General features: G+C 44.4%; 1 protein-coding gene across 3 annotated transcripts in view; it reads right to left on the bottom strand.

The window, feature by feature from the left end:
• Positions 1-18,798, bottom strand: part of NPAS2 (neuronal PAS domain protein 2) — a 165,877-nt gene that overhangs the window by 17,457 nt on the left and 129,622 nt on the right. For all 3 annotated transcript variants that reach the window (XM_059721007.1, XM_059721006.1, XM_014600315.3), the window contains 5 exons: positions 18,181-18,262; positions 14,201-14,342; positions 12,548-12,657; positions 12,294-12,386; positions 1,152-1,298 (listed from right to left, as the gene is read on the bottom strand). In XM_059721007.1, the coding sequence (XP_059576990.1) occupies positions 1,152-1,298; positions 12,294-12,386; positions 12,548-12,657; positions 14,201-14,342; positions 18,181-18,262 (574 nt within the window). The remainder of the gene's footprint in view (positions 1-1,151; positions 1,299-12,293; positions 12,387-12,547; positions 12,658-14,200; positions 14,343-18,180; positions 18,263-18,798) is intronic.

Below are 18,798 nucleotides of genomic sequence, written 5' to 3'. Positions count from 1 at the left end.
TGGCAGACATTATCTTCCTGTGTTTTGCACAGTGCCAAGATCAATGGGGCTCAAATCCTGGATGGGACCTGCTGTTACTACCGACCCACAATGGCAAAACTTCCACTGACTTGAACAGGGGCAAGATTTCACCCTTATTCAGATATTACTTGGATATTCAGAGATTTTGTGATGGTGTTTGTGCTCTCATAATCTTATGAATGTGATCATCAGAATGGGATGGATTCATCAGAAGTGTAACATGAGCAACCAAACATGATTTCACCCAGTATTTCTAGTTAAATTATCAAGAAGACAGAGGTAATTCTTCCTGCCATTAGAAAACCTCCAAAAGCAATCTGAAAGGTGAGGGGATCTGTTCACTGAGGCTACTTGAGATGTACTGTATTCATACTTGGATTATTTATTTGAAGGGCTATATATAAGTATACCTGCACACTGTATGTAATATGTTTTGTGAAGCATAATGTGTCAAAAAGATGAGTCCCAGAATGAAAGAGGCTTGAGTCTAAAAGTTCAAATTGGTTTAGTAAAGAACAAACACAAATTAGCATGTGGTCTTTTCAGACTGAAGGATTCACAGGTGGACTTCACCAGTGTTGTGAAAGTGATGAGAAAAGGGCTTTGGGTAAATGTTACCTGTGATATGCTTCCAAGCTGAAGAGGTGGCATAAATTTAGGGAAAAAATGAGAAAGGCAAAGTTGGTTAAAGTATATGGTATGATACAGGGTAAGAAAGAAGAGATGGTAAGCCAATGCAGAGGTGGGTAGAGACTTGATACCAAGAACTGGTAGCTCAGACTTCAGGTAAAAAGGGAGTGACATGGGGAGGCATGGTGAAAGCACTGATGATTTAACTGGCTCCTTTTACTGGAGCTGCCCAATCTGAAGACACAGTAAATAAGGTACTCTAAAAAGATGTTCTAAGCTGGAAGATTCTTTTCCATTTCATTCCCCTACCCCAAGATTGAGATCTCTTAACATTTCTTCCTTCCTTTTTGCAACTGGCAGATACCTGGAATGACTCCCAAACCAACTGAATCTGTTTTCTCAAACCCAGAATTCTTTGACTGTGAAAATAAACTTACAACTGCCCATTCTCACAGCTGCAAAATCTGAAAATGTTCTGCTCTGCACAGAGGCTGGCTTACTTGTATACTGGAATCCTGAACCAAGCAGAGCTGTTCCTGTATTTTTTGGAGTTCTTCTTGCTGCCACCGAATGTTGGCCTGCAGGATCCGTGTTCGCTGCTCCAGCTGATCCTTGATGGTCTGGAACATGCTAAATTGTGCCGAGAACTTCAAAAGACAAAATAAACAGCTATGTCTTTTTCCCATCATTACAGCAAGGGCTGAGCTCTACACTGTTGCATTCTACAGACAGGACTTGGTTTCTTGATAGCAAAAATATAGTTTGTCTAATGCTATTTTGAAATATGATAATATCTAGACACTAAGGAATCTCCTTTATTTTCCATCTCAGGAGTATCTTGTTCAAGTGTTAGATTTTGCAGACATTTTTTGTCAGATGTTAGACTGATGAACACTGCTGTTATCGTTATTTAATTATTTGTAAGAATGCAGTATTTGGACGGTGTATCACTGCACAGAAAAAGGCTTAATTGGACGTGGAATTAATGTAATACTGGATAAACAGGCAATACTAGTTTTGATGCATCACCTGGCAAAGTTATCTCCATCCCACAAAAGTTAAGTATAGAAACACTTAGTGGGAAGCGGGTATATATCCCAAATGAATTATGGTAATAGTAATATTACCAAAGTAGAAATAACAGTGCTACAACAGTTTTTTTCTGCTGATTGTTTCATACTACAGTGTGATTTCCAGCTACAATGTTTAGAAATATCTTCAGTACTGAGATGTCAAACTGGTATTCAAAGATATTTAAAATTTTTACTATATTATTTTCAAACACAACATAAATTAATAGATCTTATGAACTTCGTAGGAGGGAGGCAGTTCTAAATAATTATACAAAATAGAGATCACTATAATAAAATTTAAAAAGGAAGTATAAGAGTATAGGGTAATTACCTAACAAAATATGGATTCACACTTTGGAGAACATTTAACAGGTAGCATTTAAACTCAGTAACTTTTCCATACTTGGCATATTTCACACTTCTGTCAAACATGCAAGAGAGCCAAGGGGTATCTTTTGATTTCCAGTGTTCAGTCAAATATAACCTTGCTTTAACCAAAAATAGTGGGTTAGTCTAGTAGCTTTTTAAATAGATACATGCCACAAGGCAAAATAATGAAAGGGATCAGATTCTATGAAATCACTGGGGTTCCACTTGCTCACACCATGCATTTCACTTTTTAAATAGCACAACTAATGACAGTAGTAAGAGGGGCAGATTGGGATTGGTTAAATTGTACAGTGTACCAGATTTCTGTGGAGTGAGGCTGAAACAACAGCTGGTCTGTTAGATTCAGGTTTTATGCCTAGAACCTCTTTGCTTTACAGTAATCCCCTGTGTGAAAGAAAGTACCTCCTTCTCTATGTTTCCTGCAGCTAGTACCATATTTACTCAATTCCAAGATGAGATTCCCTCCTCTCTCATTTAACATGGGGAAAAAAGCCCCTCACCTTGTAATTGAGTATGAAGGTGGGGGGTCAGACAGATGTTCAGCTCAGGCTTTAGCCCCAATCCTGCACTGGGGTTGGTGTTGCAGCTGCTGATGCCCTCCACTGCATCTGAACCTCTTGCCCAAGGCTGCAGATGGGGATGTGCAGACACAAAAGGTGTGTGGTTGGGGGGGGGAGGGGGGAGGGCAAAGTAGGTGAGGGGAGAGTCAACAGCAAGGGGCAAGCTGCCTGTCCTCCCACTTGCCACCTGAGTGCTCTACTGCCTGCCCCCCATCTGCTGTACTGCCTTCCCCCTTACTGCCCTGTCTACTGCCTGCCCCCTATTGCCTGATCCCCCTACCACTGCTTTCCTCATTAGGGTGTGGGGCTGGGGGAGGAAGAATTTAAGACAATCCTCCAATAATTAGATTCTATACATGGAAAATTATACCAAATGTATACATTTTCCATGTATAGATTCTAATTATTGGGAGGGTCTTCTTAAATTCATGGTCATCTTGGTTTTGGGTAAATACAGTATTTGAAGTATCCATTAAAACTTTCTTAGAGTGAGGAAGAGCATTTTTTAATAATTTTCCTTTATAGCTACATGTATGGAACAAGAAGGGGCTTTACACTAAATCACAGGTTACTGTTTAAGAAGAATTCTTTGCTCAAGGGATCCTTTCCTCTTCTCATATCCATTTAGTATGTTCTGCACTGAACTGAGTTGTCACTCCTGAAAAGATCAGTGATAAGATTATGTGGGTGTCACACTTCCCCATTCTGTGAGAGAACCCTAGATGCATACTGGCATAAGCAGGAACCGGGTGTGCCAAGACCCTCCAGGACCTGTCGCTATGTGTTAAAAGAAGGCATGAAAATAATGAAACATGAATTACAATAATTGGAGTATCTTTACTACGGTGCTGATGCCCAGAAGGTTTTTGCTTTTAAACAACAGCCCTGCCTTATGCAGCCCAGCAATTTCCCACAGTTTGAAAAGAGTCTCTCAAGTCCCTGGAGGGAAGTTTGTATGACTTCTAATTGGTACAGGAAGTGGGAGGCAGGGCCAGGGATAACTTTTCTTCTGTTCCAAAAGTGAAATATTAACCTATTTATATTAACCATGGATGCCATTTGGTGATGAATATAAGTGACTCCGAAGGGGCACCAAATTCTTTTTTCAAGGTTGACCCAGCATTTTTCTAGGGCCCCTTGGTGCCCTGCCATGAAAAGTGGAATTGTACTATCTGGAAACATGTGAACACAACTAATCTTGGCTTCACAATGGCTCTATGAAGGTGGTATAAGCAGGGTACTTAGCCTGCTGCTTCTGGAAGGGGGATTTGCTCCTTAAGCAGCTCTTCAGCTACTCTTTCCAACTCACATATACTCTTTAATCCACAAACATATAGGCAAATAAACAAACCATAAATCAAGCCATGATGTCTTGTCACAAGCACTCAGAGGGGAACCCCTTTGAATCTGGACCTCAGCACAGCAGCCTCACCCTTTGCTGTCCCAAGCTGTTTTATTCACAGTTAGCTCCTCCTTTCCAAACTGTTTCTTCACAGTCTCCCTCTGCTCTCCTCTCTGGGACTTTTAAAGCTCTCAGCGGGCATGTCTACATGAGACATTTATTGCACGGTAGACTAATTAGCTGCACAATAAACATTGTGCACCTAAACACGCACCCCAATTACGCCAGAGTAAACTGATTTATTCTGCAGCAGGATAGTGCTTATAGATACAAGTACTATCCTGCTGCAAAGTAAAAAACTCCACAGCAGTGCATGTATAGATGTTGCCCGGCTGGCTGAGGCATGAAGGTGCTTCAGTGTGGGGGCTGCCTGCCAGCTAGTCCTGCAATGAAGCACCCGTGTGCCCCTGCCAGCCCCTCCATAACACCCTGAGCTGGGGGCAGGCTGACCCCCAGAACCACCTGCCAGTTGAACTGGCTCTGACCTGGCTCAACATGCTATGATCCCAGGTGCACATGTAGACACACCGATAAGCATCGCAGTTTATTGCAGTGCTTCAATATGCACGTGTAAACATGCTCAGTGAGTCACTCCCTTAATAGCAGCTTCCCTGCAGCTGCAGCTACTCAATGTGGCTGGCTATCTCCTCTTAAGGGTAGAGATGCCCCCTATTATAGGTGGGTTTTGTAAAATAACTCTTGGAAACTGAAAAACACCTCCAATTCCTTCAAAGGGAACTTCTTGATCCAAAAATTTTGACAGAGAAGAATAATGTTAGGTAAATGGTTCCTTTTAACTCAGAAGTCCTCAAACCATGGATCACTGGCAACATGTTGCTTACAACTTCTTCTAATGTTGTTCACAGCCATAGGAAACCAAAATGCTAAAAGTGAGGTTGATAAGGGAGAAAAAAGTGGGACACTACCCACACTGTGTTACTTGCTCAGTGCTGCCTATGTACCAGTCAAGGCTGGGAAGTGGTGGCCTAATCAATCAATCCAATTTACTTTTAAACTGCTTTGGGAACGGAGCCTAATTTTCCTTCAATATTTTTACTAAAAGAATAATTGTTACGTTGGGGGATTAGTTTGAAATTTGAATTTGTTGTGCAAAGTCAAAAGCAAAAGATTTTGCTTCTGCTTTCAAATAATTATTCAAAGTTATTTTTAAAGTACATGATTTCAAGTTCAGACAAAATGACTGATGATACCATATGTACTCAATTCCAAGACGAGGTTCCCCCCCATTTAAAATGGAAAAAAAAAAGCTCCTTGCCCTAGAATCAAGTATGAAGTAGTGAGGGGGCTGGCAGCTTCTGTGGCTTCAGCCCCAACCCCAGGTCAGGACCAGAGTTGCTGCAGATGCTGCCTGCACTCCCTGCCACTTCTGCACCCCTTGTTTCTCCCCCATACAGCCTTGGGCCCCTATCCCCACTCTCCCATCTCCCTCTCTAACCCCCTTCCTCCTGTCCCTCTCCCTGCAGCCTCTGCTCCCCCATTCCTCTCCCTCCCCTTCCTCCCCACTTACCCTTGCTATAGCAGGCTCTATCCCAGCTCCAACTTGGAGCATAGAGCATGTGTCCAGCCTGGCCCTGTAGCAGCAGTCTTGCTGAGGCCATGCTCCATGCTGCAGTGCAAATGGAGCCTGCTGGCACCAGAGCAAAAGAAAGTGGGGGGGAGAGAGGGGAGGGGCAGGAGAGAGCAGAGCCGGGGGCAGGCAGAAGCAGCATAAGGGGGAAGATGGGGGTAAGGAGGGAGTATGGGGGTGATGGGAGTGGGGACCTGAGGCTGCTGGGGTTGGCTGGCACGATGTGGGGGGATAAGTTGATGACGGGCAAGTTGCCTGCCCCCCAACTGCTCCTATTGTCTCCTCCACCACCTGATCTCCGCTGCCTGCTGGGGGCCCCTACCACTGCTTTCCCCACTGCAATGAGGGAGGAGGTTGAATTTAAGACAACCCCCCCAATAATTAGACTGTATACATGGAAAATGAGAACAAATTTATACATCTTCCATGTACAGAATCTAATTACTGGGGAGGAGGGTATCTTAAATTCAGAGTCATCTTGGATACGGGTAAATATGGTATTTTCTTCTTTGTTTTATATTTCATGTGGCTTTTTTATGCTAGTGCATGAACATGTGAGCTTGTCTGCAAAAAGGAATCAGTTAAGAAAAAAATTAGCATTGTCTTTTTTTGTTTGTTTGACTGGTTTTATTTTCTCCACTCCTGTGACTCAGCTGCATTACATGCTAACTATGCCACCTCCCAGAAAAACTCCAGAAAAAACTCCTGTTGTTTTTGTCACAGGAAAGGATAGCAGCAGTGGACCCGTGCCTTGACATATTTGCCGGAGGTTGAGCAGCTGCTCAACTAGCAATGAAAAAAGTTCTAATTGTTCAATAAATTATAGAGCTCAACTTAAGATATTCCAAAGTAAACACTTTATAACCTTCACCCTGTCATCAGCAGTTGATTATAACATTTCCAAATTTCTGAGGTATACTGAGAAAAATGAAAACCATAGAAGTACCAGCTTTCCAGACACTAATATAACCTCAAATACTGCGATCCATGAAATCTCACAGATTTTCTTTGTCTAGTTGCAGAGGATCATCAGTTTGTTCAGTATTTGGTTTCTTAAAATGAAAGACAGTAACATTTTTATTGTGTTTTAGGGGAATTTTTTTTAGAGTGAATAAGACACATCAACTAATTTTTTAATGGAGAGAATTTTGATTTTAAGCTGGACATTTGCATTCCAACTACTTCTGGTTACAATTGTGCTTTAAGGTTTATTTAAAAAAACCCTAGATAATAAGCCATTCAGAACTTAAAACTTAGCATGAGACAAAAATGTTTGTTTGAAATAAATCCCAAAAGGGTAAAACATAGAGATCCCAAGCCTCATTTACGTGGCTCTGGCAATGTAAAAGGCACCTTAAAGTTGGTGTAAATTTCATCTAGCAAATAGTGTAAAGGAGAACCAGACATATCAGGTTTTGTGCCTTGAGCAGCAGTATAACTTTTTGAAACAGCTATGCAATAAAAGATTCTAGGAATGCAAGAAGACAAAGTACTGCCAACTCTTAGTAAACACCCTGGCATCCTTAGGGCAGAGTAGTAGATTATTACAGGCGATCAAATTCAAAAGCCATGAGTTTATGTCTCACTTCTTAAACTACTGATAAATAATCAACTAGCAAGTTAAGAACATTTTTTTATTCTGGAAAGCATGTGTGCATGGATTTTGTTGTTCATTTGTTTAATGCTGATACAAACAAAGGACAAATTATGGTCTTTTTAAATAACTGATTTTTTCCCCCTAGGCTGACATACTCATTATTTTAGGGGTGAGGCACAAAAAAGAATTAATAATTTATGAAAACTGCCCCGTTCTGTGGAGAATTACTACCCTTTTCCGGAGATAGCTTTTGTATAGGGTAAATGTGACAGCAACCTCATCTGAAAGGTAGTGGTGCTCTATTTACTGGTCTTAGAATTACTAATATAGGGGAAAAATCCTGCCTCTTGAACTTTTCTAGAGGTATTGTTGTGATCAACTGAGCCTAGCTGCCAGTGAAAAGGATGAGTATGATATCAGCACTGAGATAGTTTGGAATTGGTCTTTCAATTTGATCAAAATTCAAAGGGACTGCACCTATAGCAGCTCAACTGGATTCTACTCTGAACTGAAGGATGGAACACAACTGGGAAACCAGTACTTTTTGTTTCAATGTGGATGGCAGGATAGGTAGGTGTGGTGGGAAGTAAGTCAGACAGCATGTCTCCAGGTTCATTTATGAAGGAGGAGGATATATGATAGGGGTGGACAATTATATGGGCTGCAGGGCCACTTAAGGAGTTTTGGTGAGCTGTTGGGGTGAGGAAATTAATCCTATCCAGCCTGCTGACCACTACCAGGAGTCTGGGGAGGAAGGGCTGTGACCCATGCTGCTCTGCTCTGTCACAGCCAGGGCAGGCTGGGTAGCATGCAAGCTTCTCTGTGCCCACATGCTGTTGGCACTACACAGTCCTGCATGGGATGGGGCACAATGCAGTGTGCCAAGTAGCTGCCCTGCCTCCGTGTTGTTTCATAGTTTCATAGTAGCTAGGGTCAGGAGGGACCTGATCAGATCATCTAGCCTGACCCCCTGCCACAGGCAGGAATGAATGCTGGGTTCACAAGACCCCAGACAGGTGATCATCTAACCTCTTTTTGAATTTGCTCAAGATACGGGTGAGGACCACTTCCCTAGGAAGTTGGTTCCAGATTCTGGCCACCCTAACTGTAAAATATTGCCTTCTGATCTCTAACCTAAACCTATTTTCCATCAGCTCATTACCATTGTTCCTTGTCACCCCAGGTGGTGCTGGGAAGACTAGGGCTCTTTGCTGATGATCTCCCCTGATGAGTTTGTAGGAAGCCACCAGGTCCTCCCTCAACCTCCTCTTGCTGAGGCTGAACAGGTTCAGGTCCCTCAGTCTCTCCTCATAGGGCCTGTCCTGCTGCCCTCTTACCAAGTGGGTGGCCCTCCTCTGAATTCTCTCCAGCCTGGCCACATCTTTTTTAAAGTGCGGCTCCCAGTACTGGACACAGTACTCCAACTGCAGCCTGACCAGTCACATAGAGGGGGAGTATCACCTCTCTGGACCAGCTTGAGATGCATCTTTGGATGCATGACTAGGTACGGCTGGCCTTGCTGGCTGCGGTCTGGCATTGGTGGCTCATGTTCATCTTGGAGTCAATAATGACTCCAAGATCCCTTTCCACCTCTGTGCTTTCAAGAGGGGAACTCCCCGGCCTGTATGTATGCTGTGGATTCCTTCTCCCAAGGTGCAGCACCCTGCATTTGTCTACGTTGAACCCCATCCTATTCTCATCTGCCCACTTTTGTAGCCTGTCTAAATCTAGTTGCTGCCTCTCTCTCCCTTCAAGTGTGTTCACCTTGCCCCACATCTTAGTGTCATCAGCAAACTTGGACAACGTGCTTTCAACCCTCTCGTCCAAGTCACTGATGAAGATGTTAAACAGTGCAGGCCCGAGGACTGAGTCCTGGGGTACCCCACTGCTCACATCTCGCCAGGTTGAGTATGACCCATCCACCACTACTCTCTGGGTGTGCCCCATCAGCCAATTTTTTACCCATCCAACTGTGTAGGCATCAATGCCACAGTCGCCTAATTTACTGATGAGAATGGGATGAGAGACAGTGTCAAAGGCCTTCTTAAAGTCTAGAGAGACTACGTCCATGGCGACACCATCATCCAAGGATTTAGTTACTTGGTCATAAAAGGCAATTAGGTTCGTCAGGCCACTGATGGGCCACTGCATCACACCAGGAAAGTTGGGGGTGGCTAGCCCAGGCTGAGCCCCCCACCCCACCCAACCACGCCCAGCAAGCATTAGTGGCACTGCAGTGGTAGCAGCAGTGGCAACAGTTCATCACAGTGAGTGGGATGGCTACTTGGTATGCTGCATCATGCTACATCCTGAGAGGGGCTGGCTACCAGTAGTCACGGTACCAGGACTGCACAGCCAAAGCACCAAAAGGAATCCAGGCAGGGGTTAATAGATGCAGGGAGGAGGGCCAAGGAGTCTGTGCAATATGTGGCTAAGCTTGAACCTGCCTGCTGCAGAGAAGAGTGGCCCAGGGCGCAGTCCTCCCTTCTCTTGGCAGCGGCAGCCAGGCACGTCAGATAGGATCAATTGGTGGGCTGGATATGGCCCTCAGTCTGTATTTTGCCCACCCCTGATATAGGATGTTAAGAAGAAAATACCCTTCCAAACATATATTTAAAAAAAATAAAAAATTTAAGGCCCCCTCTACCTGTGCAAGTAAAGGCACGATGGGATCTAATGCATGATTCATATAATCATGCCTCCTGCCCTGCCACATGTGCATAGCAGGAAGAGCAATCGTGGGATTACATGTTAGATCCTATGTACCTTACTGCTGGTGCAGCGGGAGCCCAATCCCAGGCTCCCCTTGGACTGCCAAAAAGCAAGCTCTCACAGCTAGGAGCCTTCCACACCCCATTTGAGAGGCTCCCAGCTGTGAGCCCCATGCATCCCCAAGACAGAGGGGAATCACTGTGGTGATGCCCACTCCCCAGGGGTGCATGAAACTCTCAGAGCAGGAGGATTGCTGCAGGGGTGATCCCTCCATCCCAGGGGTGTGTAGAACACTTGAAGCAGGTGAGTCACCAGAGGGGTAATCCCCCAATCCTGGGGTTGTGTGAAACCCCCGGGGTGGGAGGATCACTACAGGGTGATCTCTATTGCAACCCCCTGTGGTGATCTCCCTGCCCCCGGGGTGCATGAAACCCCTGGGGGCAGAAGGATCGCCCCTGCAGGATGGGTGGGGTGCTGCTGAGACCCAGACTCTGCAGCTGCTAGGGTTGAGAGTCCCTAACAGTTGTAGGACTCACAGCCTCAGGTGGACAAGATGCAGTCCTATGGCTGGGAGCTGTATCAGCTGACAGGAGTCCCAGAAAAGTGAGTATTGCATGCTGGTGTGGAGTCATGTGGAAAATATAAAAAAAAAGAGAAATGGGATTTTGTTACTTTAAATCAGAAGTCCTCCAGGACTTCTTGGGTATAAGCTCCAAAGGGATAAGGTACACATCTGAAAGATGCAAGGGCAGCAGAGCCTTATTAGCAGCTTCTAGGGCTGTGCGAAATTTCGGGAGTCGTTTAATTTCGGAGGTGTTTCAGGTTGTTTCAGCACCCAAAACACTAAATCCAAATCAAAAGGGAAGCCTCAGAAACATTTCCAAAATGTTTTGGAAATGTTTCAGAACATTTCAGAGTTTCGGAGCTGGGCTTACAGGGAAACAGCTGTATGTTGCTCCCCTGCTGTGCAACTCAGCTCCACAGGGAGCAGAGATCCATGCCGGGGGTCTCCTCACCGCCGCTGCCCACCCTGCACTGCCCTGGCGACGTAAGAGCTGCATGGGGCGAGCAGCAGTGGTGAGGAGACCCCGACGTGGATATTTGCTCTCTGCGGAGCCAGGTTGTACGGCAGGGCATGCTAGTCCCTGCTGCGCGACCTGGCTCCACAGGGAGCAGAGATCTGGGGCAGTGTGGGGAGGGCAGCCCCGGTGAGGAAACCCCTGGCATGGATCTCTGTTCCCTGCAGAGCCAGGTTGCATGGCAGGGATCAGCAGACTTGCTTGCCGCTCTGTGCTGGTTCCCTGCCTCGTTACTCAGCGTGACACAGATCAGAGATCCATGTGGGTGTCTCCTCACCTGCACGGAGGGCACCGGCCTTCCCCTTCCCCTGGACAAGCCACCACACCCCGTCCTGCTCCTCGCTGGGGCCCCACAACCCCCCCGGCCCCAAGCCCCACCCGGCTGGGTAGGGCTGTGAAAAGCTTCTCTTGCAGCCTGTTTGAAACAGATTTAGAGGGGATTCAGCAGAGCTGAAACAGATTTGACTGAAACAAAACAGGACAGTGATCTGAAACACCGAAATGAATCACTGTCCTCCGAAACGGCTGAATCTGAAACCGAATCGAAACATAGCCATTTCACACAGCCCTAGCAGCTTTCCCACAGCTGCAGCTACTTAACAGAGCTGGTTACTCCTTCTTAAGGGGACAGACCCCCCTGTTAACAGGTTTTTAAAATAATTTCTGGAAACTGAATTATAGGGGAGGTCTACACCATCATCTCTTGGAAAACTTTGGAAGGGCTGAAATAATGTGACAGAAAAATGCAGTATTTAACTGTACTCCTTCAAACCCAGTGCTAATATAGTGTTGGCAGGCCAGGAAGATAGTTGAGTTCTTCGATCCTTGCCAGTGAAGCCCAATAGTAACATCAGTCTCTAGTTAGCATGCTCACTGGTAGGGACATACTCAAGGAATGGGCTTTGTTGAACATGTTTCTTCTGTTCTGCCTGCTGCTGCATCAGCAAAGCAAAACAGACAGTAGGACTTTTTTTTTTTTAAAGACAGATTAGTGTTTTGTTTTGTTTTGTTTGTTTTTTAATATGTTCAGGAACAGATTGAAACATGTAAATAAGTGTGTGGGCATAATCCAGAGATCACTCCCACAACATTCTAGCTGTTTTAGAGCAGGTAAAATTTTGGATCTAAATTGACAGGTTCCCTATAAAAAAAACTGGACTATATTCATTCCTCTGGCTCACAAAATGGGAAAACATAAGATTGTTAAGCAAATGTATATTAGTTTCAAATCACCAGCTCACCTGTGCCATAGGAGTAGGCTGATTTTGCAAAGCTGCCTGGGGCAGCAGCTGCTGTGGGAGAAGTTCACATGATGGCTGAGAAGGCAAAGATGCCTAGGTTTAAAAAAAGAAAAAGCTTTATTCAGTGCACAGCTACTCCAAATCTCAGGTCACCTCCTAAAGCAATGGTTTTTCCTATTAAACTAGTACATAGCACATTGTCTGGTAACTTTAAATCTAAGACTTCTTGGCTTTAAGACCATGTGTAAAGGTACCTGAAGTGTGGTAGGCTGACTGAGTCTTTTCATGGCCAAATCCTGCTGTATGCTGGGTGCTCTTTGTAGGGAAGGAGTGGTAGACTCTGTGATCAGCTTTGTTGGTGTAGCTGTAAGAGAATATATAGTAAGATCTTGCATGCTGAAGAATCACCACTGCTTAAAATCAGACTCATGATAAGATGTGATCAGAAATTATATAGATGGAGTCAAATTCCCAGTAAAGTCAAGGATGACCTTTCTACTGACTCTGCTTGACATGTGAATTAGGCTTATAAGAAGGATGATGGTAAAATGGACCAGATTCTCAGCCCGTTTAGTGGAACAAAAGGCCCAAAAAGCTGTCTTCTGCATAGGCAAATCCCTTGCTAGTGCAGACTTAGACTATGGCACAATATTTGAGGGATTTATAGGTGCATCAGGGGTATAGTTAAAGTTCCTTGAGTGCCAGCAACCCTGGACCAGTATAATAGCACCTGGACACTGCTATGCTGTTAGAAGTCAGAGCAGTCTGAAGCTCCCCAGTTGATGATTTCATATTTAGAGAGCACAGCAACCACTACAATTTTCTAGCCTGACTTGGTGTATAACACAGGCAGCTATATTTTCACTAATAATTCTTGAATCAACTTCTGGTTGGGTTAGAGCAGCTCTTTTAGTAAGATATTTTATCTAGAGGTAAACACTTGGAGGGAAGATGAAGCCATTTCCTTTAAACAGTTGTACGAATGGTTAATTACCCTCTCTCCTAAAAATGTATGCCTTATTTCTAGTCTGTAGATCTCTAGCTCCTACATCTAGCCTTTGAATCTCATGCCTTTTTCTGTGTGACTGAAGAATGCTCTGTCAGAAATTTCCCCCTCAGGATATTTCAACCATGACCTAAGCCTTCTCTTTAATAAGTGAAATAGATTGGCCTGTTCTGCCTCTTGCTATCAGTCGTGCTCTTTAGAACCTGAAACATCTTTTATCTGTTTTTTTTCTTTTATGACCCTTCCAACTTTTCAACATCCTTACTGAAGTACAGACATGGTATTCTAGTCATGGTCTCACCCAATACCATACAAAGAAGTATTACCATTTCTCTACTCCTACTCAAAATTTGCCTCTTTATATACCCAAGAATTCTGTTAGTTCTCCTTGCCTCCCCACCTTGCCTGGGGAGCTTATATACACCCCTCTACATATAATCTATATTTTTTGCTTTAAGATACGTGTTGATACTTTTGGCTGTGTTAAAAAAATCATGAATAACTTCTGAATTTAGCCTGGAGTTTCAGAACTGTCCAGGTCAGAAGTTTATTGACTTCCAGGATGATACAGCATGTGATAGCTGGGAACTGTGCCTAGCAATTTTTGTCTTAGGAACAAAAATGCTCCTTATCATAGAACTTATGAACAGCAAGTATCATGACTAGCATCACTTTTCCCAAAGCTAGATAAATGACTATATTGGATTCTGGACTCTCCCATCTTATATTGTACATGAAATACCCATGGGTGGGTGACAGATTTGAGACACATGCTCTCATTACCATCAGCATCTTTCCACTAACTTCACTAACATAAGTGATACACCTTGTCCCCTTTTCTCCTTGGCAATTTGGTTATTTTATAATACAACAATAACACTAACTCAGGCACATCACTCACCTGCAGGGTCAGACCTGGGTGTGTGGGAAGATTTGTGTGAGCTCCTAGATGATACAGAGGTTGTCCGACTTGTGTTAAGAACCGAGGCACCTATTTCAAGTGCATTAAAGTGCTGTTCAGGATCCAGGCTTGACCCATTATCCTAAAATTACAAAAAAAGTAACAATGACACCTATAAGGGTATGATGTTTTGTCCAATATATAACCGCACCTAGAGGTCAGAGCTTCAGCTGGTGTTAACTGACTTTCATACAGCTGTTTCAATTATCACCAGCCAAAATTGTAGGCAAAAGTGTCTATGGCGGTGGTTGGCAGCCTGTAATAAGCCAGGGGCTGGAACCTGGCTCTGGTCTAATGTGTGCCGGGTGGCTTTGGCAGCATGTCAGTGATGGTGGGGATGCTTTCCCTGCACCCTGCTGAGGCACTGTCTCCTAGCCCCACCACCCCAGCTCCATTCAGGTTCAGCTTCCCAGCTGGTGGGAAGCTATGCTGAGGCTGGGTTGCTGCAAACTGCATGCATGCTGCTCATGCTTCTTTTTCCTCTCCCTCTCCCCACTCTCCTGCCTTACCTACCTCCCAGCTGCAGCGCAGAAACAGTTGGAAGCTGCAGGGCTCCAAACCAGCTCCTCTATCTGCACCCGTGCCAGGACCAAACAGTGAGGAGCTGGGCTGGGGTGGGGGGACAAGGGGAAGTGGCTGCAGTGTAGGTGCAGTTGCTGCTTCTCTCTGTGTACCGTCCCTCTGGCTGCAGCACACATGCAGCTTACAGCATGCAGGGAGCTGCGCTGGGGTTGGGCAGCTTCCAACTGTGCCTGTGCTGCAGCTGGAAGGCACAGCAGGGCAGGTGAGGAACAGAGAGAGGCAGTGGCAGATATAGGGGAGGCAGACAAAGTCTGCACTTCCCCGGTGCCAGCACAGCCCCCCACTATCTGGAAACTGAGCTCACATGCAGCCAAGAAGCAGGATGGAGGCCATATGTTGCTGACCCCTGGTCTATGACATCTCCTTTTATTGTCTCTTCTAGACGCATATAAATTAGATTTACTCGGTTTGAGATGTTGCAAGCTATTGCCCTGTCATTTGGGAGCAATTCACTCCAGTGAATTGCATAGTCTTTCTTTCACCTTGTGTGGGAAGTGACCAAAACTGGAACCTCTCAGATCTATCAGGTAGTGCAAAAAATTGGACGTTTCTGTTCTTCTGGAGGAAAGTTTCTTACAGTTTCAGGAAATATGTACGTCTGTATGTTAGGCTGAACTGGCATTTCTATATGAACCCTGTTTTTCCAGGGCTAGGGACAGACATTACACATAAACTGGTTTAAGTGATCAGAAACTAGTTTAAACCTGTAACAGAACAGACATTCAGTGCACATAAATCAGCTTCAAAATGGTCAAAACCGGTTTGAGATAAACCTGGCTGAATGTAGTATCAGACTTAACTGATTTGGCTCAAACCAGTTTATGCACTGTCTATTCCAGACCCCTTGCTGGTTTAAGTTAAACCAGACTCCCCCAGGATCCCAGCATCCTCTCTGGGATGGGCAGGGCTCTCTTCTCCACAGCAGGGCTGGCCCTTCCCCTCTGCTCCCTGGCTGCAGCTCTGGCAGAGAGCTGCAAGCACAGCAGCATCTGCTTGGCTTCCTCCTGCTCTCCCCCTCCCCTCACCACTCCCTCCTAAGCAGGGATCTCCCATTCCCTCTGCCTTACACAGACACCTCTCAGCCTTAGCTAGCAGACCACATGCTGGCTATGGTCCGTGCTGTGGCAGACAGCAGTGTCAGTTTAAGTCTTTTTGGAGCTAATCAATGGTGCAGGTGGTAATGTCTCTCTGTTCCTTCTTTAAGAAGAGTTTGAACTAATGATAGAGGCTGTTTGTTTTCTGATGGGGTGATAAATGGTGATAACAGATCTGATAACTGCTCTGTTATCGAGGGAAGGGGGAACCCCTCCCTAATCCTGCTGGGGCCTGGCCACACTGCACTCAGCTCCGTCCTGTAGAAGGGAAGGGAGGGCTGCTCTAGCACACCCCCAACTTCTAGCCTGAGCCACTGCAGACATGTGCCTGCATGTCTGGGATGTTTGTGTAGTTACAAAGTGATTTAGCTTAGCCAGGTTAGACTAACCTGCAAAGTTTGAATGAATTCAGGCTCAGGCTTTTTGAATGTCTGTCCCTAGCTCAGCTGTAATGAAACTTGAACCGTATCCATTCCAGTCTGGAATTTAGCACAGAAGTCAACACAGGAGTTAATTCACTAACAGTAGTATAAATATGTTTTGAATTAGGAAATTTTAGATGCTTTTTGTGCACCAGCATCATTAACAATCCCTCTCAGTCCAGAAAGACTGTCTTCCATGATTGTCTTATCTGTGGGTTCAAAGATGGCTGACAAGGTCTAGCTGGGATCAACAGACCATTGCAGCTTGGGCACATGTTTCCGTGCAAGGTGGGTTGTTCTAGGTTCTTGATTTGGTCCATGATATGCTGTTTCTACCACTCAAGCTTTTCCATATCCTGTTGTCATCATCAGGTTTCAAAGTGCTGAGACTGTTGCAGCAGACGTTTCCTCCATTTGGGGCGGTCCTGGGGGATACTCTCCCATGAGTTGATGTCAATGTTACATGTTTTTCAAGTTGGCTGTGAGGCTGTCTTTGAAGCACTTTCTCTGCCCTCTTCTTAAGCATACACTTGAATAAGCTGGGAGAACAAAACTTCCTTCAGGAATCTGGAGTTACACACCCGGATGACGTGGCTGGCTCAGTGAAGTTGATGTCAGATGATCATTGCCTCAATGCTTGTGCTGTTTGCTTGTGAGAAGATGCTAATGTTGGTGCTATCTTCCCACTGGATTTGAAGTATGTTCCGCAGGCAGCACTGATGGTATTTCTTCAGTAGCTTGATATCTGTACCTGTATGTTGCCCACATCTCAGCTCCATACGGCAAGGTAGGGGTTTTAGGTCTGATGTTGAGATCTTTGAACACCCATTTCCTCAGGCCTCCAATGGCTGTACTTGCGCATCTGAGGCAATGTTGGATTTCTTTATTGATGTCAGACTTCTGTGAGAGATGTCTTCTGAGGTATGGGAAAACTCAGCATTCTCCAGAGTCTCACTGTGAATGTGAATTACCAGAGCTTGGGACTGCTCATTAAGAGCTTGTTGGTGAAGGACCTTAGTCTTCTGAATGTTAAGCATCAGTCTCATTTTCTCATATGCCTTGGTAAAGACGTCGATTATTACCTGAAGGTCTGCTTCCGAGTAAGCACATGCTACAGCATTATCATGGAGCTTGATGACTGAGGTCAGTGTTCTTCATTTTGGCTCAGTCAGCTGTGATTAAACAGCTTACCAACCCTTCAGTAGTTTAGCCCCACTCTGACTGGAAGCTTGTTGGTGGTCAGATGTAGCATCATGGTAAGGAATATTGAGAAGAGTATTGGAGTGATGACACACCCTTGATTAACTCCCGTCTTAACCTCAAAGGGATCTGTGATAGATCCATTACTGAGAACCGCTGCTTGCATACCATTATGGAGCAGGCAAAATTATGCACAATTTGTACATAATTGTGCATTAATAAACAACTATTGTATGTTCTATATTAAAATGCAGGATGCAGTTCCCTGGCAAGATGAGTTATTGTCAGAAGATCATCTAAGCACCCCCAAGAAGAGTCTCATTCGTAAAAATGAGACTCTTAGTCAAAGATGTAACACTCTGTCAAGGAGGAATGTTGAAATTTATATTGCCACTGCTCGTGTCTTTAGTGTTTCACAGTGAACTCTGATTTCCAAGTCTGTCAGTTTTATGAGCATTTCCAATTCACTTAAATATCTGTTTGAGAGATCAGTGAATTCTGAAGTACAAAAGTTATGGAATACACCTAAATCTGTAGGGCTAACAGGACTCTGAAGCTGTTAGAACAAAAATGAGTCACAATTGCCAACATGGACCCTATATACACACACATTTGGTTGTACCTTTAGCGCTGAAGAGACAACTTCTGAGGACTCTTCTTCCAAGCCCAATTCTTGTCTCCTTTCTACTTGAACATCTGCATAACTGATTGGAAAATACAGCTGTATGTGAGTAACAGCAATACACTGTCATATTTTATCGAATGTACTTTAAATACAAGGAGCAGCATTAAATGTTATTGACACTCATTAAAGGATAAATAAACAAGTAAAAATCATGAAATCAAGTTGTGTTGTACTGCCTATCATTTGAAGGGCTAGTTTTTTGTTTTCAATTTCTGTTTCATCTTTCTATTCAAAAACAAAAAATAATATTAAACGCAATTAAGATTGAAAATGTGTTTTGGGAGCCAAGATTACACCACAAAGCCATGTTACATTTTGTTTCCACAATGTTCTACAGTTTTTTCAAAGGATCAAATACAGTTAAACCTCATTTGAACAACACTTGTTTATAACAAAACCGCTTTTAGCAATCACAACACTGAGAACCGACTTTTCCATCATAGTGAAGCAGCAAGCTGACCAAACCAATTACAGTGAGCACCTTCTTTAGTGAACTTTTCTCTCAGTCCCATGGGGTTTCATTATAATGAGGTTGTACTGTATGAGAACACTGGG

The sequence above is a fragment of the Alligator mississippiensis genome, chromosome 1, assembly GCF_030867095.1.
Source record: "Alligator mississippiensis isolate rAllMis1 chromosome 1, rAllMis1, whole genome shotgun sequence".
Taxonomy (NCBI): Eukaryota; Metazoa; Chordata; order Crocodylia; family Alligatoridae; genus Alligator; species Alligator mississippiensis.
Note: the sequence above shows the minus strand (reverse complement) of the source record. Positions and strands in the feature narration are given on the sequence as shown.